The following is a 27,489-nucleotide window of genomic DNA, read 5'->3' on the forward strand; positions in this document are numbered from 1 at the left end:
CAGAGAAAGGTCACTGTGCGCACAAAATATACCGAGTCCCACGCAGCATCTGATGATAATAATAATAATAATAATAATAATATCATCTAAAAATAGCTCGTTTCTCCTTATCTGTAACCCGGGTGTTTCTTTTTGAGCGACTTGTTACAGCGTTACTTCCTCGTTACTTCAGAAATTGTACATTTCTTCCTCGAGTTTTAACCTCTCCCCCCCTTCACCCCCTCTCCCCCACCCCCCAACCCCAACCCCCCCCCCAACCCCAACCCCCCCCAACCCCACCCCCCCCCCCCCCAACCCCCCCCTCAAATCCATCCTCTATTAAAAGCGGTTTCAGATCTCCTTTGCTCTCCCTCCTCACCCGGCGGTGCTGTTTGCCGTGTTTCCCCCTTTTGGCTGCAGCCCTCAGTGAGCTGCAGATGTTACTGTGTGGGGAGTGGGAGGGAAACCTGACTCGAGAGAGGCATCTCCCAACCTCCCGCAACACTCCCAACCCTCCCGCAACACTCCCAACCCTCCCGCAACACTCCCAACCCTCCCGCAACACTCCCAACCTCCCGCAACCCTCCCACCCTCCCGCAACCCTCCAACCTCCCGCAACCTCCCAACCTCCCGCAACACTCCCAACCTCCCGCAACCCTCCCAACCTCCCGCAACCCTCCCAACCCTCCCACCCTGTGCTCGGTGAGCCTCACTCTTGCCCTGAACCCCGGTCAGGGATACGTTCTTAGCTACGTTTTTGATTTTATTAAAACGAGCCTTTTTTGTTAAAAAATGTTTTCCTTATAAATTAACCAGTCAGTTACACTGCCCGGTAACTCCACCCTCCCCCCCCCCCCACCACCACCACCATCAAAACAAAATAAAAGTCGACTCCTTGTTTCCGTCACTGTTATGCAATGGTGTAGACTACTTCCCTAAAAACATCACACGCATTCTCCCTGTGGTCGTGTACTCTCAGCGGCTCGGGGGTGGATCGCTGCCCTGTTTGCTCCCCCCCACCCCCCCACACATCCCCCCCACCTCACTCTCAGCCTCACCTCACCTGCCCTGACTTGCCCCCGGAGGACCGGCCTGTCTTTCCGTATGTGTCGTGTGTTGTGTTTGGGCGGAGACGAAAGGGGAGGAGGAAACAGCAGTAAGAGGTGCGAGAGAGAGGTTCTGAACGCAGTGTGTGTTTCCTTCAGTAGCGAGTGAGTGATGTGAGTATCGCCCTCCGTCAGACAGTCAGTCAGTCAGACAGACAGACAGTCAGTCAGACAGACAGACAGAGAGCTGCAGCGCACAGACCAGCCGCCAGCCAGACACCGCCGAGCACTGCACAGGTGAGCCATTCCCTACCTGACACACACACTGCCCGACACCCTGCCTGCCCTGCCCTGCCCGACACCCTGCCTTCCCTGCCCTGCCCGACACCCTGCCTGCCCTGCCCGACACCCTGCCTGCCCTGCCCTGCCCGACACCCTGCCTGCCCGGCCCTGCCCGACACCCTGCCTGCCCTGCCCGACACCCCTGCCCTGCCCTGCCCGACACACCCTGCCCGACACCCTGCCTGCCCTGCCCTGCCCGACACCCTGCCTGCCCTGCCCTGCCCGACCCTGCCTGCCCTGCCCTGACACACACACTGCCCGACACGCTGCCTCTCAGCGCTGACAAAAAGGACGCGTGTGTGTGTGTGTGTTTTCCCCCCAACAAAGCAGCGGACAGACAACCGGCAAAACTGTGGGGGAATCACACCCGAAACTCTTCCCCAAAACAAACCTCGGGGTTTAAACGCGTTGCGCCTTTTGCCGCGATTGGCATTAGGGTAATGGGGATTGATATGGTTTAGGAGCTGCGCTGCAGTAGCCAACCCCCCCCCCCCCCACACACACACACACACACCCCACCACACCCCCCCCACCCCCCCCCCACACACACCCCACCCCACACCCCCCCCCCCCACCCCCCCCACACACACAACCCCCCCACACCCCCCCCCACACACACACACAACCCCCCCCACACACACAACCCCCCCCCACACTCCCCACCCCCCACACACACCCCCACACCCCCACCCCCCCACACACACCCCCCCACCCCCCCACACACACACACCCCCCCACACACACACACACCCCCCCACCCCCCCCACACACACACACCCCCCCACACCCCCACACACACACACCCCCCCCCCCCCCACACACACACCCCCACACCCCCCCCCCCCGGGGAGGGGAGGGGAGGGGGCGGTGTCTGCTGTGTGTTTATTGTCCGGCGGCTCCGATACTCGTCTGACGGCGACAATAACAAAACCACATGTACTGCGGTTTGCGGAGGCGCTCGACCGAAAGTTGAGAAGGATCTGTTATTCTCTGTGAGTGAGTGACTGACTGAGTGAGTGTGTAATGTGCGCATTTAACGCAACATTATATTTGTTATAGCATTTCGTGCGATCACTTGTCGGAGACGATGTGTTGGGTGTATATATATATATATATATTTTTGGGGGGGGTCGGGGGGTGACTTTCCCGCAGTGAGAGCAGCATTTGGCGGTGGTGTGGAGCGACTTTGGGCGCATTTTAACTTTTACGAAAACTTTTCCCACCGCCGCCGCCGCCCCCGGGACTGAGTTTATCTTTGTACACACAGCAATGCTCACATCTGCTCCAACAGATTTTCGGATGAACCGATTCTTTGGGTGGGGTGGGGGGGGGGCTGGGGCTGGGGGTGGGGGGGGGGCTGGAGGGTGGGGCTGGGGGGGGGGGGGGGGCTGGAGGGTGGGGCTGGGGGGGGGGGTGGCTGGGCTGGGGGTGGGGGGGGGGCTGGAGGGTGGGGCTGGGGGGGGGTGGCTGGGCTGGGGGCGGGGGGGGGGGCTGGAGGGTGGGGTGGGGGGGGGGCTGGAGGGGGGGGGGGGCTGGGGGGTGGGGGGGGGGGGGGGCTGGAGGGTGGGGCTGGGGGGGGGGGTGGCTGGGCTGGGGGTGGGGGGGGGGCTGGAGGGTGGGGCTGGGGGGGGGGGTGGCTGGGCTGGGGGGGGGGGCTGGGCTGGGGTGGGGCTGGGGGGGGGGGGCTGGGGGCGGGGGGGGGCTGGGGGCGGGGGGGGCTGGGGGACTATTTCTTATACTTTTTTTTCTCTCCTTTTCTTTTCCCCTCTCGGCCACAATTCGAGAGGTGGTTTGTCGGTGCCAACTCCCCGCCGGAGGCTGTTGTTGTTGTTGTTGTTGTGGGGGGGGGGGGGGGCAAGGATTTTTTTTCTTTAGAAATAACACTTAGGTATCTGTGTGGGAGTGGGGGTGTGTGTGGGGGAGGGGGTGGGGGTGTGTGGGGGGAGGGGGGTTGTGTGGGGGGGAGGGTGTGTGTGGGGGGGGTTGGGGGGAGGGGGGTGTCGGGGGAGGGGGTGTGTGGGGGGGAGGGGGGAGGGGGGTAGGGTGTGTGTGTGGGGGGGAGGGGGTGTGTGGGGGGGGAGGGGGGTGTCGGGGGAGGGGGTGTGGGGGGGTAGGGGGTGTGTGGGGGTAGGGGGTGTGTGGGGGGGGGAGGGGGTGTGTGTGTGGGGCGGGAGGGGGTGTGTGGGGGGAAGGGGGTAGGGGGTGTGTGGGGGAGGGGGGTAGGGGGTGTGTGGGGGAGGGGGTGTGTGTGGGGGTGTGAGGGGGAGGGGGGGTGTGTGGGGGGTAGGGGGTGTGTGGGGGAGGGGGTGTGTGGGGGAGGGGGTGTGTGGGGGGGAAGGGGGTAGGGGTGTGTGGGGGAGGGGGTTGAGGGGGGTAGGGGGTGTGTGTGGAGGAGAGGAGGTGTGTGGGGGGAGAGGGGGTGTGTGGGGGGGGAGGGGGAAGGGTGTGTGTGTGGGGGGCGGGAGGGAGTGTGTGGGGGGGGTGAGGGGGGAGGATGTGGGGGGGAGGGTGTGGGGGGTTAATCGTTACATTGTGTAAACTTGTTTTGGGGAGTTGTCGGGGCTCCGGTGAAGTCTCGCTGTTCATACTAACACTCACTCTCTACACCTCACTCACCCACTCACTCACCCACTCACTCTACACCAGCCTCACTCACTCACTCACTCACTCACTCACTCACTCACTCACTCACTCACTCACTCACTCACTCACTCACTCACTCACTCACTCACTCACTCACCACCAGCCTCACTCACTCACTTACTCACCCACTCACTCACTCACTCACTCACTCACTTACTCACCCACTCACTCACTCACTCTACACCAGCTTCACTCACTCACTCACTCACTCTACACCAGCCTCACTCACTCACTCACTCACTCTACACCAGCTTCACTCACTCACTCACTCACTCTACACCAGCCTCACTCACTCACTCACTCCACACCAGCCTCACTCACTAACTCATTCACTCTACACCAGCCTCACTCACTCACTCACTCTCACTCTACACCAGCCTCACTCACTCTCTACACCAGCCTCACTCACTCACTCACGCACTCACTACACCAGCCTCACTCACTCACTCACTCACTCACTCACTCACTCACTCACTCACTCACTCACTCACTCACTCACTCACTCATTCACTTCACTCACTCACTCACTCACTCACTACACCAGCCTCACTCACTAATTCACTCACTGTACACCAGCCTCACTCACTAACACTCACTCGCTCACTCTCTACACCAGCCTCACTCACTCTCCACCAGCCTCACTCACTACCTCACTCATTCACTCTACACCAGTCTCACTCACTCACTCACTCACTCACTCACTCACTCACTCACTCACTCACTCACTCACTCACTCACTCACTCACTCACTCACTCACTCACTCACTCACTCACCCTCTGCACCAGCCTCACTCACTAACACTCACTCACTCGCCTTCTGCACCAGCCTCACTCACTCTCATTCTCCACCATACTCATTCACCGCACCAGTTTTACTCCTTCTCTACCTTCTGTCTGACACCTACTCTCAATGTACCCGTCTCTCTCACACACACATGCTGTGTTCAGTGTCTCTCACACTGTGTCTCAGTCTCTCACATTGTTTCTCAGTGTCGCTCACACAGTCTCAGTCTCTCACACTGTGTTTCAGTGCCTCACACTGTGTGTCATTGCCGATCACTGTGTCAGTGCCTCTCACTGTGTGTCAGTGCCTCTCACCGTGTGTCAGTGTCTCACTGTGTTAGTGTCTCACTGTCAGTGCCTCTCACTGTGTCAGTGTCTCACTGTGTCAGTCAGTGTCTCTCACTGTGTCAGTCAGTGCCTCTCACTGTGTCAGTCAGTGCCTCTCACTGTGTCAGTGTCTCACTGTGTCAGTGTCTCACTGTGTCAGTGTCTCACTATGTCAGTGTTTCTCACTGTGTCAATGTCTCACTGTGTCATTGTCTCTCACTATGTCAGTGTCTCACTGTGTCAGTGTCTCACTGTGTCAGTGTCTCTCACTGTGTCACTGTCTCTCACTGTGTCACTGTCTCACTGTGTCAGTGCCTCTATCGCACTGTGTCACTATCTCACTGTGTCACTGTCTCACTGTGTCAGTGTCTCACTGTGTCTGTCTCACTGTGTCAGTGTCTCACAGTGTCACTGTCTCACAGTGTCACTGTCTCACTGTGTCACTGTCTCACACTGTGTCAATGGCTCACTGTGTCAGTGTCCCTCACTGTCAGTGTCTCGCTGTGTCAATGTCTCTCACTGTGTCAGTGTCTCTCACACTGTGTCAGTGTCTCACTGTGTCAGTGTCTCTCACACTGTGTCAGTGTCTCTCACACTGTGTCAGTGTCTCACACTGTGTCAGTGTCTCACACTGTGTCAGTGTCTCACACACTGTCAGTGTCTCACTGTGTCAGTGTCTCACTGTGTCAGTGTCTCACACTGTGTCAGTGTCTTTCACTGTGTCAGTGTCTCTCACACTGTGTCAGTGTCTCTCACACTGTGTCAGTGTCTCTCACACTGTGTCAGTGTCTCTCACACTGTGTCAGTGTCTCTCACACTGTGTCAGTGTCTCTCACACTGTCAGTGTCTCTCACACTGTGTCAGTGTCTCTCACACTGTGTCAGTGTCTCTCACACTGTGTCAGTGTCTCTCACACTGTGTCAGTGTCACTCTGTCAGTGTCTCTCACTGTGTCAGTGTCTCTCACACTGTGTCAGTGTCTCACTGTCTCAGCCTCTGTTCTGGGCGCGATTTTGCACATGTGACGAGCTCAAGACTGTAAACAGACCTGAGCGGCCAATGAGCAGCGCCCTGAGGCCGGCAGCTCCTACGTCAACCATCAGTAGGCTTGAGGCACTCATTCACTCATGTGACTGACAGTCTGTGTGTGTGTGTGTGTGTGTGTGTGTGTGACAGTCTGTGTGTCTGTGTGTGACAGTCTGTCCATGTGCGACAGTCTGTGTGTCTGTATGTGACAGTCTGTGCGTGTGTGACAGTCTGTGTGTCTGTATGTGACAGTCTGTGTGTGTGTCAGTCTGTGTATGTGTGTGCGTGGGACAGTCTGTGTGTGTGTGACAGTATTTGTGTGTGTGATAGCCTGTGTGTGTGACTGACAGCCTTGGATGTGTGTCAGTCTGTGTGTGTGTGACTTACAGCCTGTGTGTATGACAATCTGTGTGACAGTCTGTGTGTGTCGGTGTGACTGAGAGTGTGTGTGTATGACTGACAGCCTGTGTGTGTGTGTGTGTGTGTGTGTGTGACTGACAGTGACTGACAGTCCGTGTGCGTGTGTGTGTGTGACTGACAGCCTGTGTGACTGAGAAGTGGTTTACACCTGTGTGACGAACAGCCTGTCTGAGTGGCTGTGTGACTAATAACTGTGACTGATGGTCCTACTGACCAGCGACAGGATGTGTGACCAACTGACCGATCAATTGGGGTCAAGCTGTGTGATGGACCAACTGAGTGGGGATAGGCTGTGTGACTGACCGACCGACTGACCGGAGACAAGCTGTGTAACCGCAGTGCTGGTGATAAAGTATTGGTGGGGGGAGGTGGAGGGGAGAGTACATTTTTAATCCTCGGAGGAAAAGTCTGGCCAGCAAGAGGGTTGACAGAACAAAGTCTACCAGGCAACAACTTGCAGGAATAACAATAGGGAAGCATAAACTGTAGCTAAAAAAAAAGGCGTTAGTTCTTTTTGAAGAGAAGAGTTTGCTTTCTTTTCGACACTGGCAACACGTATTTCTATTTATAACCCACAACACATCCCACGTGCTATTTTTAAACTTTTTTTTCTCTCCTTTTAAATTAGCACACTTTACAGATGTTTCCCATTACAAAAGTGCAGAAGTAGAGGCTTGGAGTTCAATCTGAGCGCTTCAGCAGTCGGGTAGCCCTGTGCGTGCGTGTGTGTGTGTGTGTGTGTGTGTGTGTGTTGACAGTGTGTAAGCTGTGTGGTGACGCACTTGTTGGAGATGCTGTTGCTGCCAATTCTGGAACTGCTGTGGTCAGCACTTTGGAGAGAACAATGGAACTGTAGTAGGAAAAACGCCAGACTCACATCTCGTCACATCCCTCGCAATGCTTGCCTCTAAATTTCATCAGAACGAAACAAAATATTTCTGCACAAAGAGTGCAGTTCTAGATTTCATCCTGGATTGTGGAATTATGATGTCCTTGCCTTGCACTGAACAGTTCGGTTGGGGGTGGGGGGGAGGAGGGGGAGAGAGGGTGCAGGTCCAGACTTTCCAATTGATTTGTTTTAATGAGTTAATATATATTGTCTTCAGAAGGACTTTTATTGCATTGGAAAAAGTTAGTAAATTAGTGGAAGGAGAGTGCAGATAAAAGAGGATGCAGACCCACGCAAGTTATGACTAATATGTATAAGAAAACATTGACTGCTTACTCAACTTTGAATGGCATCAAGATTGTCAAAATGCTGCCTTACTCCAGTTATTTTATCACAAAACCTGCTGTTTTAAGACTAAAATTAGAGGTGGCAGGAGTTTCATTGCCACGGATGCTATCCAACAATGACAGCATCAGCTTTTATAGATTTTTATGCTAAGCAAGTGGGCTGCTTAGCATAAAAATGTTCTGCATTAGATACATTACAGAGTTGATAAAACACAGATGTATCTCCATCACACTTTAATGAAATGCCCAGAATTGTTCAGCAATACAATTGCTGAACAGTTTTGTGAGCTGGAAGTCATCTGAAGTTGATTATTAACCAGAAATATATTTTGGGATAACTCCCTCGGTTGTAAGAATAATCAATTCTATCAGAATTAAGATCCAGCAGTATCTCTGTTGCTATGCAGGCTAACACCAGATAATTCAACAAACACTAGGATTGAACCACTAGCAGATCTTCCAGGTCTGTTCGAGTTCAATTCACTGGCAGTGTATTCACTCATTGAAACTTCAAGTAAATGCTCCTTGAACATCTTGAGTGACCACAAAATCTTAAAAGATTTAGTTTTACAGATATATTACTACTTGTAATTGACAGTTTTACACAAACAATGTGAAGCACTGGGTGCTAGTCAAAGTCTTGAAGTTAAGCAGATAGTGTTAACTAGCAGTATCCAGTGTGTGATTTGTGATGACATTTTTATTCATCCTTAATCAGTCAGTGATACAAGGCAAGATTTATTTTGCTCTTTTTAAATAGTTAAATCACAGAGAATAAGTAATTTAATAAACACTATTATTAGAATATTTTATATCATTTATTATCTGTAAGTCATCTAATAATACAATAAAATATGTGTTCAGGTGCTTAATGAAAATGAGACATAAATATTAATTGTATCTTTATTTTTTCAAGTAGGACAAGATGCAGTCAGTTTCAGTTCCACACACTGACTGACAAAAGAGAAGGTCGTCAAGGAGTACCCAGGCATGTCACGAGGTGAGCTTTCTGGGCAAAGCGATTTCCCTATTAACACGACATGCGAGAATATCCAATTGTCACCGGCCTTCATTACAACTTGCCCATTATTCAATACGAATTTTTTTCGTACACCATATTCCCCTGTTTCCCCATCTTCGAGAACCAGCAGGTTGTCCAGTGGATATTTTACTTTTGATGTGGACATCGGACTGATGGCTAGACCCACGAGTTGCGACAAGTCTACGCAGACTCCAAGCCCAACCTGCCAAGCCATCTACCTTGCACGTCAAGCTCTGGCACAGACACCGCATTCACAGACTCATGGTAAGAATCTCCTCCTTTGGTGTCAGGCAGAAAGTTAGCCAGAAGTGATGGTCATCAGGTTCAGAAAGTTACTGACATATATGTCTGGTAACCTCGTCATTTAGCTTAGATCTCACTGTAATGATCTGAACTAATTAAAGGTAGCATGTAGCCGAGACCTCAAACAAATGTGTTCTTTGTTTTATTAGATTAATATAGGTGGGTGCCTTTGTACCACAACTGCTATCAACCAGAGTTTCAATTGTAGTACTTGGACTGATGAAACTTTGCAGGTATAACTAATGTGATTTCACTTTCTGGCACCTCCCTACCTCCCTGCACCTCCCTTTTTCAAGACCCGCCTGAAAACCTTCCTTTTCAACCGTGCTTATGGTCATTACCCCCCCCCCCCGGCGCGGAGTCAGGCTCCATTACTGTTAAGCGTTCTGATGAGATGTTACCCTGCGTGGAGGGCGCTATATAAGTGCAAGTTGTTGTTAATTAGGCAGTGCCTTGGAATTACATCTATTTTAAAGACGAATGCTACGCTATCCGTAACTGCAGGAAATATAAGGTTCTTTTCGATCAATGAGATATTTTGGACAAAAATTGCTCAGCTTTACATAGAGAATGTTCAGGGCATTTCTCAAATATATGAAGATTTGGTTGATGCAAAGTCATTGAAAAATGCAGATATTACTGTGTCAAGTATCTAATTACAGATTAGATCACACTTCTTTATCTCTAATGTCGGTAAATGCTTTCTCACTTAAATTCAACCATTTCTGAAGATCGACAAATAAACAGTTCTTAGGTAATCATAATCGTGAACTTGAAATGATGGTTATGAGGTATAGTAAACAGTGTGTGAAAGGAGTACATCTGAAAAGCACACCATTTAATTTTCCAGTTCTTTTGAAATCATTATAGTACATGATGACTATTTAGTATTTTTCTTCCATCAATGACTGCATTTAACATTGAATTAGACCCCCGAGGTAAAGGTTTTGTTATTGTATGAATAATAGAAGTAGGAAAAGATTGTAGTGTAGTCAAAATATAGGTGGAGACTTTTTGTGCTGAGTAGACAAGTCGTATACGATACTCAGCCACCACAATAGGCTGTTTTTGTTGGCCATTCCTTCACTGTTGTAGCTCTATCAGATTTGATTTGTTAATTCACATTCATAATCTTTCAGATACAACCATGCATATAAAGAACAATATTTTCCTTCATACAGTACTAACCAGCAATTCCAGAGCAATGATGTATATGATAAAATAAGTTGTTATGTTGAGTTAGTGGGTGTATTTGGGGAGGGAAGTATCTCTGGTTTATTGTTAAATACATAGTACAATAACCAAACTCAGTACATAATTGTGAAAGTTAAGTCTCAGATAATGCAATGTATTAACAATGATCCCAAACATATTTTTCTAACTATTATACATAGAAGAAAGGAATATATTAATGTGATTTGGTGAGTTATAAGACCTGTCTTTGAAGTCCTGGAAAGTTTTGTTTAAGCTGAATACTAAAAGGTCGACAAAACAAAAATTAAGTACTATATCAGGGGAATTGTAAACGTGGATCAGTTTTCAGTCTTGATTAAGTTTCTAAAAAGAATAGTGGACTAAAACTTGATATTGGTGCCAAGATAAACATTTATCTTCACATTTTGCACTATGGTTGAACACAGCTGTTCCAATAGTTTGGGGTCTTTCTTTGCCCAGAATGAAGAAAAATCCAAGAACAGTAACCCAGGTATTGATCATGGTTTTCTAAAAGATCTTGAAGCCCACCATTTGGTAATCCATCTGGGTTATTAGTCAGGGTCAAGGATGGCTGATGACTTTATTAAAGCCTGCTAGCGCATAATGTTTCTGGTTATGTTTGCATTTGTTTTACGCCCGTTGAAAGTGCGTGTTTTGGATAATTGCCAGTTAGAACTTGAGGCCGTTCAAACAGCCGTGACAGCAATAAATAAAACAGGCAGTGTTTTGTTTTCTTCAAATAGAATAAATCCAAGGAATGAAGTCTTTTTCATTAACATTAATTACTCCTCTCTTTCTTATGATATGCTGACCTCGCTTTTCCTATTGTGAAATAACTATTACAGTTCTACTGAGATTTATGGGTAACATTAATGATAACAATCCTTGCATTTGATTGCCGATTGTTATCCATGTAAAGCCTGCTCTATCTGATAAAACTTTTCACACCTGGGAACGTCAGTAAAGAAAGACAGATTTCCCCAGGAAGCAATGATGTATAACAAATAATTCTTATCAGGACAACAACGCTATAATTAGAGAGTTAAAATGACAGCTCAGACAAAAAATAAACACACAACATAAACAAATACTACAAGGACTTGGTTCCCGTATGGCTAGGAGAGCTGTGAATAAAGCCTATTTCAGTCAACCAACATTTCTGCAATATGACTGTTTCTAATGTTGTATTGAATTAATAGAGTAATATTAATGGTGATATCTCATTGAAATAAATGAGAAAAGGCTTTGGTCTGTCCTCCTTTTAAGAAGCTGTTTTATTCTGCAGCGTAATCAGGTAACATAATGACATTTTTCTCATGTAATGAATATTTTTTCTTTGGGTTTTCTTTGGCTTTATTAATGTCTAAAAGTAGTAAGGGAGATTGAGTTTTTCACACACCACAAGCCGATGCAATATTAAACATCTTTAGGAGCCTATGCCACACATACGGGACTGCTTAATGTCAGACTTATGTGCAACACAGTGTAACTTTACAGATTAAATGGTGCCTCTTTTTCTGCTTTGCTAATTCTATTTTGTGTCTGTCTTTTTTGGTGTTGCACAGAAAGGCCTTTCCGAAAGCCCCAGATTAATTTCACTATCAACCACTTAACCACAGTATTAATTTCCTGAATTACCTAGCTTTTATTGGTATGATGTCAGCATGGGGTGGAAAACTATGCATCACAAGTGCATGGATAGAGTGCCATGTTTTAACATTGCAATGCAAGCTTGACACTCCTGTTGGAGATGCCCCTGTAGTTATGTGGGTTCACTTGAATTTCACTGGATTGCCTCAGAGCTGACCTGCTGCAAAAGCTGTTCTCTGCTCACCTGAATGTGAAACCTCTGCGTTTGGTTTCATTTGAATTGTACACAGGTCCAAAACAAAGTTAGGGTAAGATTCATATTAAAGCAACTTTTAAACCAAAAACAAGCTTTATAAGTAGATTGATGAACATATAAACTTTAAAGCAGTTGCCAAGCCATTTAAAAACCTCCATACATCCATATTTACTCAACATTTTCTACATTAGAAATATTTACTAAACCTTTGCAGTCGTAACTGATCACCATCGACCAAAAAATAACAACAATAAATTATATTGTGCTTTTCACATTGGGAGGACATCCCAACGCATTGGGCAATCCAGGGCTTGCACCCGAGCTGGGTTTGGGGGGAAGATGACTGAAGGCTTGGTGAAAGAGGAAGGTTTTAAGTTGGATCTTGAAGGAGTGAGAGAATGGCCAATGTAAGAGGCCTCGGAGATGGGGTTCCAGAGAGTGAGGGAGGCCCTCCAAGCAGAGAGAACAGAGGTGTTGGTAGGGTTATACAAGATCACAAAAGGAGGGCGGGGCAAAACTGTGGTCTGTACAACTGCAAACACGAGTTTATACACCATGAGCAGGTTCCTTAGTCAAATCTTTTATATAACAGTTTCATATTTCACTGAGCAATATTCAATAAGTTATCATGTGGCAGTTGATTCTGATTCAGTACTGTGGAAAGCAGTTTCTATTGTACTTGACTTTTCTCAGTTGCATGCAAATAAGAGTGTAATAGATCTCTGAATATGTACACAGGAAAGCATGTGCATGTTTCAAAAGCTGAAGAACAGGTTAAATAGTCAACAGATTGATTGATGGTATTGTAGAGTGAGTATGTGTATTTATAAATTGGGGATGTACCTTATTAGCAGCATGCATTCCTCCCTATATATCAGTAATTGAAAGACGTGAACTTTAATCGCCAAACAAAACTGTGAAGATTTCCCATGCTTTCACTCTGCTGCTGCTTCTCTGCATGCTACAGTAATTAATATTGTACATTAATTATGTCTTTTTATAACTAACCACATTTTCCACTCCCTCACCTAATTTCATTTGTCACTCAGCATGCAGTGATATATCTGCCAATTATACTTCAGAATTTGAACAAAACTGATCGATATCCCAATGCCTCAGTAAAACCAACGCTTAGTGCAGAAGCGAGTCATGAAAAAATGACAATCTCAGAGCCAAGCCAGCGGTGAGGGGAAGGGTTAAAATTGGTGTCAATACTCCTGGATTAAGGAAGCAAAACCAACTATAGTTCCCAATCCCGATTCAGGCATTCTCGCTAGAAAGTTTGGGTGTGAAAATGCAACGACAAGATCAGGATTACTTGTGATGCCTTTATAGATGAACTCTTTCACACTAATTTATACTCATGCACTGACAGGCAATCACACACACACTCATTCACATGTTCACTCACAAAAAAAGAGATTCTGTCTGTCTGTTCATGTGGACATTAAAGATTCGCCCACAAAATATACAGTCAATTCATTTTACAGTATGTTCTGTGAAGCACTTTGGGACGTCCTTCCGACGTGAAAAGCGCTATATCAAATGCAAGGATTATTATTATTATTATTTCATGACATTATTTGAAAAGAGAAGGGTGTTTCTCCCAATGGCCTAGCCAACATTCCCCCAAATAAAATTGATCATTCACTTCATAGCTGTTTGTGGGACATTGTTGTACACAAATTGACTGCTACGTTCACCTACAAATACTACACTTTTCAGAAAACTGAAGCCCTTTGAAATATTTTGACTTGATGAAGCACTATGTCAAAATCAAGGGTTATTATTCTTGTTATTTGGGTGAGGTACTGAAGGATAAGTAACACCGAAGGAACATATTGACATTTTTACACTAGCATGAGTTAGCAACTTTTGGATAGGAAGAGAGGAGTGTGGAAGGGGAAGAAACAAATAGATTGCCTGTTATTTTGATAATGCATAGTGGTGAATGGTTATACACTTTTGAAAGATCAAAGTTCTCGCAGATAATTAATGCAGTATTAGGCAACTCTGTTATCCTGCAAATATTGCCAATGCTTTACCCAGTTGTGCGAGTAGCATTTTTAATTTTTTAAAAAGAAAATGTATTCACATGAAGGTCAGTGCTGAGTTCATGATGGAGATTATAACAATAATAATAATGTTTACAATTGATATAGTGCCTTTCATGTCAGGGAACATCTCAAAAGTGTTTCTTAGGATACATTGTAAAGAACGTAATGACTGTATTGTGTAGATGAACGCCAAGATGTGGCAAGCTGCCCTATCACCTCTTGTGTTCTTCCATGTCTATAGGCTCTAAAACTTTAAATTGCGTCTTCCCAAGTGTTTCTTTTGTACAACCAACAAGTAAACACAATACAAATGTATATTTATTATAGAGCCTTTCACATCGAGAGGATGTCCTAAAGTGCTTGACACTGTTGGCCTGGCACCTGAGCTGGGGTGGGAAGAGCCAAAACAACCAAAAAGGAAACGACTTGTCTTGTTAGACATTAGCCTGAAAGCAGTCTGAGGCATTCATGCAGAAATTAATCACATATATCTTACATTCACAATTCACTCTTAGCGCTGCCAGTGAAAGAACGTTTGAATTTTATTTTCCGATTATTTTTGCAGGTAGAGACTCGACCCGACAGGCCACCGGTGTTGAAGAAATGCCTCAACCCATGCCCATCAACATGCATGTGGAGCGGTTGATTGGCCAGGAGCTCCGGAGAATCGGCGATGAATTTGATAATCTCCACCGATTACCAATGGTAAATGATCAAATTTCATATCATATTATTATCGCCCAATTATAATCCAGTAAATCTGCTGGTAAATACCATTCGTTCAATTATAGTCAGGGCTGATCTTTCTAAATTTGTGATGAGAGAAAGACACAAGTCTTACATTAATCAAAATATTTGGAGTTTCTCATTAATTATATTGGTGCTGTCTCCCATTTTAATTTAAACTCCTTTGAGAAGCCTTAGAACAAAAGATTTAAGATTCAGGAATGAATAAGGCAGATCTCATGTGGCAAGTTTCTGTAGATCTGTTCTTGAAGGCAGTGATTCCCCTGTAAACATTGGCTGGCTATTTTATCCTGGAAGTGGGAAAGGGAAGATTAACACCAAGCCTGCTGAATAATGACGAGGAACAGGACCACAGTCATGCTGCCTTCAGCTGAAGTTCTATACATAAATATTTTCCTGTGTGGTTCCTGGAAAGCTAACAGAAGCAGGTGGAATTTTTATTTTCCTTCCTTTAAAGCGGGGTATGGAGGCCAAGTGCTATCCTCCTGGCTCAGCGCAAGTGATAATAAACCTTGCATTTGATATGGAGCCTTATCACGTCGTTGAGACAGCTCAAAGTGCTTCACAGAATATACAGTAAAATTACTTGACTGTGTAGTTTGTGGGTGAAATGCTAACCCACTGGTAGCTAACTCACAGAGACCAGGAACGGAACCCAGTAACTTTCGGGTCTGGTTTGGCTCAGCATACCACATGGTGCATTCCCTAGATTGAGCCAATCAGAGAGCGAATCATTTATTAAACTAAGAAATTGGCTTTTGTTTTAAAAAACACAGACAAATGGGGAATAGCGTCAAAATGACTAGGGGAGAAGTAGACTTTCAGTCTCTGTGTTCGTAAACAGTATTTGGGCTTGCTGTTAGAATTAATACAAGACTTATGGTTTATTGTGATTTATGCACAGATAGCTCTGAATTATCTTAGTTCAGGTTTTCATTCAGTTATTTTGTTGTGTGAAATTCTTTTTTAAAATGTTGTGATCCAGAACAAGAGTACAATGCATCTTTTTAAAAATAAAACAGAACGCTTGATTCTGTTTAACAACGTGTAGTTATTACCATCAAAAAAGGCTTAAATGACAGGAAAGTCCCAAATTCTTGCAGTGTGCTGAGTTAGCGGATATCAGATCAGGCAGCAGCTGAGATGCTACAATTAGCCTTAGTGACCTTTGAACTAGGAGAGGAGATATTAGTCAGGTTTCCTTCTCCCAATTGCTATCCAGTGACCCCATGTCTGCATGAATCACGAGAGCAGAATTGGGCTCAGCTGTGAGGCCCTTTTTCCCCATTGTCACATTGCCTGTGAACATTCCCCGCTTAAGCTCCCATACAAAGAAGGGTCATGTGGGCAAGGCACCAGAGGGCGCCCATGGAACAGTACCCAGCAGAAGTCAGTCAGCACCTCTTGGAAAGGAGGGAAGAGAACAGATGAGAAAATAAATGTGTAAACAAAATGTAAAATGGTAACAATCAATACTACTAAATGATAGGGAAAATATATTCAGAATAGCCTTAGCATATAAAGTTCATGTGAATAAGAACTAATGTATAACAACATTGATTTCTTCACATCTACTGTTTTGTAGATTAAATGTAAAAAAGCACAATAAATGATTCGAGTATTATAGTATCTTAGTTTTGTTTCCAATATCCTATTCTCTTGAAACACTGGCTCTCTAGATTACAGTTGAACAAATGCTATTGTTCCACCTCTTATTTGTCAAAGTGGCTATCAGTCACATATAAACCTCGACATTTGAATATCAGCAGGGAATTAAATTGTGCAGGGGGGAGGCAGGTATCCCATCTCCTCCTATCGACACCATCATTGAAGCATGTTCATCTTTCAGCAGAAATAACTAAGGCAGTCAGCAGTTGATACCCATTTCCCTTGCGCCTTGGTCGCTGTCGTCCCTGATAGAGACCGGATAATTCAGCAGTCCAAAATCAAACCCAAGTCCTTTCTAGTTTAGGGCTAGGTCATTTATGCACTGATCCAATGAAAAATTTATTGTCTTTATATTTAATTTCAAACTTGGATTGATTGAGTGGCAACCTTTTTGGTATACTGAGGGGCTTTATTTGTTTAAAATGCATTTTGGTTAACCACAGGAGTTGTCCCAATTGTTGTAGTATTACAGTTCAGTTGTGAAATGTAAAACCTATTTTCCTACAGCAATGTCTGAAGACTGTAAATGTCATTGTAGATTAATAATTTAAGGCAGGTAAGACTGTGTAACCTACCCATTCAATTCCTGGAGAGAATCACTGTTCACGAGCTAGGGAAGCACAACAGATGTGCTGAGCTTAAAACACTTTAACAGTATATCATGGGAGGATGTTTGTGAAAATTTGATCACCTAAGGCCATAAATTTCTCATCTTATGATCTTAGCTTTATGAGCATAGTTCTAAAGAACTCTGCAAAATTCTCAAATTTAGTATTAGTTTGTGAGCCAGTGACTCCCAAATGACGGAATATAGGAATTTTCCAAAATTCTGCAAATCTAAAGTTTTAAGGCAATGGTCTAAACCTTGAGAGATTTAGGGCCTTGGGCAGGGTGTGCATTATCCTAACACTGCTATCCTATTAACTGTATCTTTTCAACATGAAAGAGAGATACCAGCTCAGGCTGTCAGAGTATATTCAGATATGTTGTGCAGTTCCCCCTGTCATGGTAGAGAGCAGGGAAACAGAAAGACGGTCCTCTTCTCCTTACAATATGAGGCTGATTATAGATCATAAATTATTGTAAAAGTGATCTGTGTTTTCTTTGTCTCGGTACTTACAGCAGCGTACCTCACTTAGGATATTTCCCTCGATAGTTCCTCACATACAGTATCTTTAGATCCCACTGGAAAAGTGCAAACTGTCCATTTAACCTTTGCCACGCACTGGAAAACAAAGAATGTACTTATTAGAAAGTGCTTAACTTTTAGTTCCCACCTCCTTCTCTTCTCCTGAGGCACCAACTCAGACTTGGGTACAATCCAGTCAGTGATCACCCTCTGGTATATCATTCTAGTCTGCATTCTTCATGTGGGGAGCAGGCAGGCCAGGCAGTCACGGGGGTCATCACAAACAAGACCAATCCATGGATTGTGTGTGTATGTGTGTGGGGTGGGAGAGGGAGACTCTGGATAGTAATCAGAAGTTACAAGCCTGCCTGATTTATTCCCCTATCCTAGGGGCACGGAGGCCAGTTGCAGCCCTCCTAACATTGCCTCAGCTGACAGGACCAAACTTGGCAACTTCTCTATTTTGGGCTCAATTTAACAATAGCAAACTGGATCTATTGGGAATGGCAAATATTGGATATCTGTAGGTGAAACTCTTCTCCTGTGATTATGAGCTTTTTACATTTATGTAGTTTTGCCTATAGTGGCTCACTTTTTCCTTTGTGTCAACTTGTTCCTCCTGTGTTTCTACCAGCTCCCTGGCTTGCCACTGCATCCCCTCTGAATACACTGACAATGACCTTGCTTTGGACTCAAAAGAATGAATATCTAATATTATAGAGCCAAGTAATAGATACATTTCAGTACTGAACTACCACAGGTATACATACGCTAGATGTAAAGGAATAGATGTATAGGTTGCTATGAAGTGTATTTATATAAAAAGGAATGTGGATGTTTTATGAAGCAATGGGTTTCAGGTGCAGTTTATTTAATATGTGGTCAGTTTGGTGGCACAGTGAGATTGCATATCAAGTATGTGTGCCACAGAGATGTAAAAATGTGGGCACACAAACCTCATTTTCTTTACAGCAAAGCTTTGCTCTAGTCTGTAGTGAAGAGGGATCCCGGGATGGTAGGATGTAGAGTGGAGACCAGTGGGTACTTCCTAGTGGTGGTTGGGGAGGGGGGAAAAGAAGTAGAGATAGAAAATTGGAGGCTCACAAGCCCAGTCTTGTTTACCTCCTAGCAGCTTCAGCAGAAGCCTGGGAGGATATCAACTAGCTCCTGTCTTGGCTGTGGAATGGTGTTCTGGATGGTGAAAAAGCTAATTTAAAAAGTTCCAAATCAGGAAAGAAGTTGTACAATCACCCGACTCGCTAAACCAATGAGTGGCCAAACAAACGCAGGTGGCATCTGAAATTTTAACAAGGTCTGAGCTCTGATTTCACTAGATATCTTGGCAGAGAGTTTCCATTAGGTATTGATGGAAATCAATCAAGTGGTTGGTTCAAGAGATACAAGGATACAAGTGGTGGAACAGTCTGTTTGCCAAACCTGTGGGTCAGGGAATGGAACACTAAAATATCTTTAAAATTAGGAAAGGAAGTGAGATCTAGGGAAATGACAGTCTTCCTAATCCATTAGGTTTTTGTAAGTTTTCAACTCATGCCCTGAGCCTGCATATTAAAACTCTCCACTTCTTAGCAATATTTTCTTGACTCAGTCTTGGGGTGTGTTGGCATTTTGCCAGGATTTATTTAGTTGCCTTGAGAAGATGGTGATGAGCCTTTCTCTTTCATTTCTATTAATCTAAAAACAAATGCATTAAAAATATATAAATAAAAGTTTGAAGGGCGGCAGTAAAGGGTAGTGACTGTGTTGAGGGTAATTGTGGCTTCACAATGAAGTGAATGGCCAATTTTATTGGGGATTGTTGGCTAGAACACCTGGAGAAACCCCATTCTCTATTCAGATAGTGCCATAAGATCTTTAATGTTTACCTGAACAGGCAGTCGGGTTACATCTCATCTGAAAGACTTCACCAACTACAATGCAACAATCCCCCTCCGTACTGCATTGAAGTGTCAGCCTGCACTACGAGTTCAAAAGTTCTTGATATGGGGCTTCAAACCACAGTCTGCTGACTCCAAAGACGAGAGTGCTACCAACTGAGCCAGGCTAACTCATATATTGTCAAAGTGACCTTATTTCTCTTAACAACCACCAAAATGTATAATTTGTGCTGAAATTAAATTGCTTTTTTTAAATCTTTAGAAACAATGCTATATTTTACCTTTTCTTTTATGCTAATTCCTGTTGTTGAAACTTTTTTTAATAAAAAAAGAAACACAGGAGACAAATACACATAATCTTTCACAATTCCAGGCTTCCCAGAGAATCCAGCAAACAGCACAGAATCAACAGCTTCATTAAATAAAAATAGAATATGGTGGAAACCCAGTCGTCAGTCAAGACAATTTCTCTCATTGAGAGAAATGTCAGAATCTTTATCAGATGAAGGGATTTACTTGAAAGATCAGATGGACCATAATGGTCTTTCCCAGTTTTGTGTGTATATCTATATGTATATATATTTGCCATCTAAACGTACAGAACTGTCTGAATACCATTCTACAGACACCAGTGACCACTGGTGTGATATGTAAGCTCTGTAGATAATAATAATACTTCCATTTGATATATAGCTCCTTATCATGTCTTTGAGACATTTCGAAGTGCTTCACAGAATATACAGTAAAGTGAATTGACTATATTTGTGGGCGAAATGCGGCAGCCAATTGCGCACAGCAGTGTCCCACAAACAGTCGTGGATTGAGTGATCAAATTATTATTGTTTTTTTTGAGGGATTATTATCAGGCGTGTGGAGTAAGGAAATTTGCCCAACATTTTGCCCTGCTGGGAATCAAACCCAGGTATCTCGCTTGCGAGGTGAGTGCTCAAAGCACTGAGCTACAGGACTCCAGATGGCAACAGCCTTATCTTTAAAGGAAACACTGGCTTCTAACAATTTTGTCAGTCATCACATTTTCTAAACCTGTCAGTTGTTTCAGGATACCCTCAAGCGTCATTCATTTGTACAATTTAACCGCATTCGATGATACTTGTTGCCTTGTTAATGTTGAAATAATTAGATAATGAGTGGAAAGATGTTTCTCTGAGCTTCAGCACATCAGCGTTATTGTTGGCACAGGATAAAGTGGGGAAGGAAAGCAGATGTTGTATTAACTAGACTATCACGGCTGCCGGGGTGGGAATTGTAAAGTTGATAAAACATAAGTTGTTCTCACCGTGTCCTGAACCACAAGAGAAGTTTATCGACTTTGTAACAGGATAGACAGTTGTGGAGCTTGCTCTGTTGTTGGTTTTCGGGCTGATACCCCAACCTGTAGCAGATTGAACCCTGGATGGAAGCCTTGTCTAGGCTGACACTCCCAATATAGTCCTGGTGTGCTGCATGTCAGAGGTCAGATGAGACATTAAACTGAGGCACTGTCTGCCTGTTCAGGTGGATGTTAAAGATCCCATGGCACTATTCGAAAAGCGAAGGGGGATTCTCCTAATGTCCTGGCCAACACTCCCCCAGATAAAATTGGTCACATGGTTGCTTGAAGGACATTGCTGTGTCAAATTGGCTGCTGTGTTTGCCTATAAATACGCAGACCCTACACATGACAGTAAATCCAATGAAGCACTTTGAGATATTTTGATGATGTGATAAGATGCTATATCAAATGCAAGGTTTATTATTATAATTATCTATGTGGTCTGGTAACTTCAAAATACTTTTGTCATTTATAAAGAGATATACTATATTTTTCAGATTATCAGCTATCCACTACAGAGTATTATAGTGAATACATTCTAAGGTAAAGACATGGAAGTAAGATATCTGATAACTTTTGTAGTCATCGATTCTCTGAATGCGCTGCCTTCTCCTCCCGACCTGCTGTCCCACCACTCTTCCTCCTCTTGCACGTTTGATCTTTCAGTTGCTGAAATAATGGCACAATGCTGTCCTCCAAATATCTGTAATTTTATACACTTTACCCATAAAATACACCTACCAGAGATCCCCTTTCTTTTTGCTAAATTGCTATATAGTATAACATGTTTGGCTACAAATAAACAGTAGTTACTTTTAAGTGTAGTGACTACATTTGTAGGCACAAATGTTCTCACTGCGTGCTAATCCTGTACTACAATTTTAATAATCACTTTGTCTTTACTTTATATTTTTGGCTATTACTTACATCCCACTTGCTGCTTTGATGTCTAAAGACTGTGGAGTAAGGAAACTTCAGAGGATAATTATTTTATAAACAAGAATTAACCACTTTTGATGTGGTCAAAAACATGTCCTTTCTCTCCTCCCCCCATTCTCCCCCCACCCCAGTCGAAATGACTAATGTTTGCTGATGTTCCTCATATTTACAATTCCCCTTTTTTGTTACAGAGGCACAATTAACTGTTCATCATGTCATTTTGGTGGTACAATATCTGAGTTGTGTACAGGGAAACATGTTATTACATCATCACTTTGCACTAAATAAAATTAGACGTTCAACTTGTAACCAGTGGCAGTTTTAAAAGTGAGTGGGATTTTTTTTACAATAAGAATGCAGATTCAGGTAATAATCTGTGTTCCTTTGTTTCCTCTCTCCCCTTTCCTGTGCTTTTGGGCACATAAGTGGTTGCTTTGTTGGTTGCTCACCTTTACGTATAGGTATATTGTAACCTTTAAGAATCAATAGTTTAGAGGTACTTAGACAACTGCACTAAACAGTTGTGACTGAACTCATCATTACAGAAATAAACATTTGTTTAGGCCCCAATAGTTGATCGGCTTGAGTTTAAGAGATCACTAGCACAACAACTTAAATTATACAGTGTCTTTCACATAGGATGAATGTTTTGAAGTACCTCAGAACGACAGTGGGGATAGGAAAGCAGAGGAATTTGAGGGTGCTGACCAAAGCCGTGGTGGAAGAGTTAATTTTTAGAGGGTTTGGAAGGCAGAGAGAGAAGTTACAAGGCAAAGTTACTTAGGGATCATTTTTCAACCTTAAAACAACATTGGTGATGCTAATCAGACCAGTGCTAAATGTGATGCTGTAATTTGAGCTGTGTGGGTCAATTTTTTAATAATAGTTTATCTCTTTCAAGTAAGTGTGTATGTACTCATGCATGTACGTGCATGGTTATGTGTGTGTGGTTTTAAACTCAACTAAGCCCCTCGTTGTTTGAAAGCTGAGGTTGGATTATTATTTCACCACTGTCTTTGTCAAGTTCAGACAGAGTTTCTGTTACATAAGACATCACATTTAATGGTCCCTTCTGCCAGCATTGCTGCAATGCAGATTAAGCATTAAGTGGCATTAAGTGCTGTAGTGTTACAGAGTTACCCTCATTGAGTTGTGTGCAAGTCATTGCACATCCTATTGTGCAATTCAAAAAGGAATTGCTCCAATATGAATTTGAAATGTGGAATAATACTGTTTTCCAGGATTAACATCAAATAGCATTGTTGCCAATATTTTTATTTGGGTGTGAAAAAAGCAGATTTTTTATTATTACTTTGGTATAAAAAGAGCTTTTCAAATCTACACAATTCCTACAGCAGGATATATAAAGTGGGCTTTTTCCAACATAAAATAAACCGAATCAATGAAATATTAATGAACCTAGAACTAATTCAGACAAACATTACTGGAGTTAATCACTTCGCTATTTAGACTCACTAATCACTTTACGTTTTAAATGTGTAATTTAATATCATAAATTTGCCTCCAGACACACTAATGATATGTTGGAAGAATAATTATAGATATAAGGGACAGAAAAAGACAAAGAGTGAACTTGGTTTGTTACGGATAGAGACGGCTGAAAAGTTTAACCTTGAAGGATTTGAACAATGAGAGTCATTTATTTTAATTACATATTTGTGTTAAGTCAGGTCTGGAACAACATCACGACTCTAGCGACAGGACATGTCTACCCTGGACGTGTGTCAGCACCTACATGATGGTGAAATATAAAGCAAATCACTCACGTGATTTTAGCTTAGTTTTTATATTTTAAAAAATAATCAATCGCCTTTTGATTCTCCGAGGGCTGCATTCATTATATTGTGTGACTGTTAAAAGAGTCTGTGATACTGATAAAATGGCCCAGGTCTAAATAACCATTTAGGATTTGATAAGATCCGCCCTGCCACAAACATTGTAATCGAAACCCTATTTTGTAAACAAAATACTGTTATTTTGTGAATGAATCATTCCAGATTCCCTGCCTCTATTCTTGGGGGCAAGAGTCCGCTTGTTCTGATCTATAGCTTGAGCTGAAGTCACGTTTAAGTCATCGATGACTATCTAGCTACGTTGGTGCTTGGCTAATTTTAAATTAAAAGTGGAGCCAAACTGTTAAAAGTACTTAAAAAAAAGACAACCAGTTGCCAAGGGCTGCTGATGTTTTTGTCCCACTCTAAAAAACGTTTCTATATATGAATTGACATGTGCTAAGTATCTTGCAGCTCTTGTGGCAAACAGATAGGAATGTATGTCCCCACATTCCCATATGCTTCAATTTACTTGATGAGTTGGCCTGGTTGTGTAAGTTTGCACCAAGGCATCTGTTTACAATCTATTGCACACTTCAATTGTCCAAAAGCTGAATGTCTGTGCTCAATTGACCGATGTGGTTTTGGAGTGCAGAGTGGGTCTGGTCATGGAAGACATCTTTAGAATGAGACTCTTTGCCTACTGATTGTGCAGATATTAAATATGTCACCTAATGAATCTAGTTATATGTTAGGGTATAAACTACAATGATTTCTACAATTGGATTCCGTAATTAAAGAAAGGGGGTTGTTGTGACACACTTAAGGATTTCTTCCTCAGGAAACTTGGGAGTACTGCATGTCACTACGACTCGTGGGAACTCCCTCCAAATCTACCTACTTTCGGAACAAAGTTCCCACAAGTCATTGTGACGTACTTTTGGTAACCAGGAATCACCACTTGGATTCCTTAATTAAGGAATCCCATTTGAAATGCTTCATTATTAATACTAGTGACACTAACTTCACACTTGAGTAGCAACTGCACCTGTGTTTTATAGCTGTTCGTCGTTGTCTGTATAATTTTATGAGAAAATCAAGTGGATCTGAAGCTCTTCTGATGGCCTAGTGGGTAAAGGTACTGATTTGGTGCTGTACCAGGGCCACACAGACCAGAAAGTCAGTCCCCATCTGTGCAATGTTAGCTGATTGTTCCCAGCCAGAATAGCACTTCCCGTTCTTTGTGTTTCCAGTGACTGCTTGTGACTGGAAAGTGCAAGTATCAGGTTGTTGGGTGAGAAGTGGGTTAAGGCTCAGCTGTGATGCCCTACATTATCAAATAGCCTGCTGATGTTCACAGTCAGGATTCACGCATAAAAAATCATAACTTGGGCAATGTAGGGAAACGCCTGTGAAATTTTACCTAGCATGATTCAGTGCCTTCAGGATAGGAGTAAATTGGCTGAAAGTTTAGCCAATTTGCTTGGCTGAAACTCTAGGATAGTACCGTAAACAGAAGGCTGGCACACTGTTACAATGATGTGCTATGATGTTCTGCCTCACACAACTACTTCAGTTCTACTGCTCAACCTGGGAACAATTCGCATTGAGTTGGCAGGTCTTATGCTTTGGCATATTCTCCTACAAGATACATAATCACTACACTTTACAGTTAATCCTGTGAAGTGCTTTGAGACATCATCTCTCAATGTGAAATGCACTGTATAAATGCAAGAATTATTCTTATTATTATCTGGGAAAATGCAAAAGGGAATTAATAAATGAAAAAATAGAAGCTGATGAAAAGGACAATCAGTTTATAACTAATAGTGCTAATAAGATCTTTAACATGATGTAAATAATAATAATCCTTACATTTGATATAGCGCCTTATCACGTCATCAAGAGGTCTCAAAGCACTTTGAGCATTTTGCTTTGTAGTGTAGTGACTGTGCAAATGAAGGTGAAGACCAAGAAAGGGGAATTTCATTTTGGAAATTGAGATCAATTTCCAAACATCTAGAGTAATCTTTTTATGAAGAATCCTCTGTAGTTAAAGGTAGTGCAGTCAGCTTCGCTCCATTTGAAACAAAGAAACTGAAATTCTAGCAAAATGTTTTTGAGATATTTCGAGAACAATAGTAAGGCCCTTGCTTTCATTTTAAAAAGATAAAAATCTTTTATTGTAATCGGGTTTTAACTGCTTCCCCAGGAATCACGTCCACAAAACACATTTCCTCACTGCCTCTGCAGGGGAAATGCCCACTCACCATCACAATCCCTTTGTGCCAAACAAGTTCACTTGAGCCAATACCACAGGGCCACAAACACCAGCTGCTGTCGCGAGTTTCTGCTGTGGGTCTGCAGCTTTAGCTGACGAAACCTGCTGCTCCCTCCCCCATCCAGACCATTGCGTTGGCTGAGTAAGTTGTAATCATGTGAAAATGGCTGGTGTAATTAGAGAAAGGACTAAATATACAATGGACTGGTAAATATATTCAGAGATATTTTCTTCTCTCAATAGTGTTTAACTGGATTGTCTTTTCCATATTTATCAATATCACTTTGTTTTAACACAACAAACAATTTACATTTATACAGCACCTTTCACGTTGGGCGGATGTCTCAAAGCACTCCACACAGCTGACTGCAATTGTTTTTGCACGTGGCAAACCCAGAGCAGTTAGCACTTCACTCATGGATAAAAGACTGTGTGGTTATTATTTGCGGTTTCGCCCACAAAAAACATAGTCAATTCACTTGACAGTATATTCTGTGAAGCGCGTTGAGACGTTTCAACAACGTGTTAAGGTGCTATATCTAAAGCAGGTATCATTATTATTGTAAGAGATACCGTGAGAGACAGTGAATAAACTCTTGTTAACTCTTTGCCACTAAAATTTTAGGTGATTCAGAGTTCTGCCATGTGCTCAGATTCTAAGGTGTTTTTTTACAAAAAAGTGGTGTGGCAGTGCAGCGGGGTGCAGATAATTTATAACTAAACATCATTACCAGCTTACATTAAGGCAGTTGTGTTGTCGTAATAAATCATTTTATGACAACCAGTGAAATGGATGTGTGATCTGTCAGATGTGCCCAGAGTTGGGCTCTGAATAGAACAATTGATTCATTATGAAACAAGAGACAAATGCTTTTGAATATAGTCTAAACCAGTGGTAGCCGACCTTCATGGTTGGTCAATAAAATAAATATTCTTGATTAAATATTTCTTGACATATGCCATAAATCAAGAAATATGAAATCAAGAAAGAACTGAAAACATACCACTGATTGAACATGGACTTAACTTGACTCGTGCAAATTTTCGGGGTGGGGGCACTTCCGGCCCGTGGGCCACACGTTGGCCACCACTGGTCTAAACTGACACTCCAGTGCAGTACTGGGGTGCATTTCATTTTAGGAAGTGAGACAATAAACCAAGGTCCTGTCTGCCTGTTCTGATGGATGTTAACAATTCCACGGCACTATTCGATAAGAGAAAGGAGTTTTATCCAGGTTGACTTCATGGCTGCTTCTAGGATATTGATGTGTGCATATTGGCTGCCACATTTGCTTACAAAATACGCAGTTGCTATACTTTATATTATATTATATTCTTTGAAGCGCTTTGAAATGTCCTCCCTACGTGAAAGGTGCCACATCAAATCCAAGGATTATTTTTATATTCCTATGGAACTGCCTTTTGTGTAAAGTTATCACT

The 27,489-nt window shown here is 43.4% G+C and overlaps 1 protein-coding gene across 1 annotated transcript in view; it reads left to right on the top strand.

The window, feature by feature from the left end:
- Positions 1–1,265: 1,265 nt before the first annotated feature.
- LOC103178941 (bcl-2-like protein 11) overlaps positions 1,266–27,489 on the top strand; it is a 28,273-nt gene continuing 2,049 nt past the window's right edge. The window contains exons 1-4 of the mRNA XM_042332940.1: positions 1,266–1,322; positions 8,721–8,801; positions 8,953–9,107; positions 14,830–14,969. Coding sequence (XP_042188874.1) covers positions 8,996–9,107; positions 14,830–14,969 — 252 coding nt within the window. The 5' untranslated portion in view covers positions 1,266–1,322; positions 8,721–8,801; positions 8,953–8,995. The remainder of the gene's footprint in view (positions 1,323–8,720; positions 8,802–8,952; positions 9,108–14,829; positions 14,970–27,489) is intronic.

This window comes from Callorhinchus milii, unplaced genomic scaffold, assembly GCF_018977255.1.
Source record: "Callorhinchus milii isolate IMCB2004 unplaced genomic scaffold, IMCB_Cmil_1.0 Scaffold3, whole genome shotgun sequence".
NCBI lineage: Eukaryota > Metazoa > Chordata > Chondrichthyes > Chimaeriformes > Callorhinchidae > Callorhinchus > Callorhinchus milii.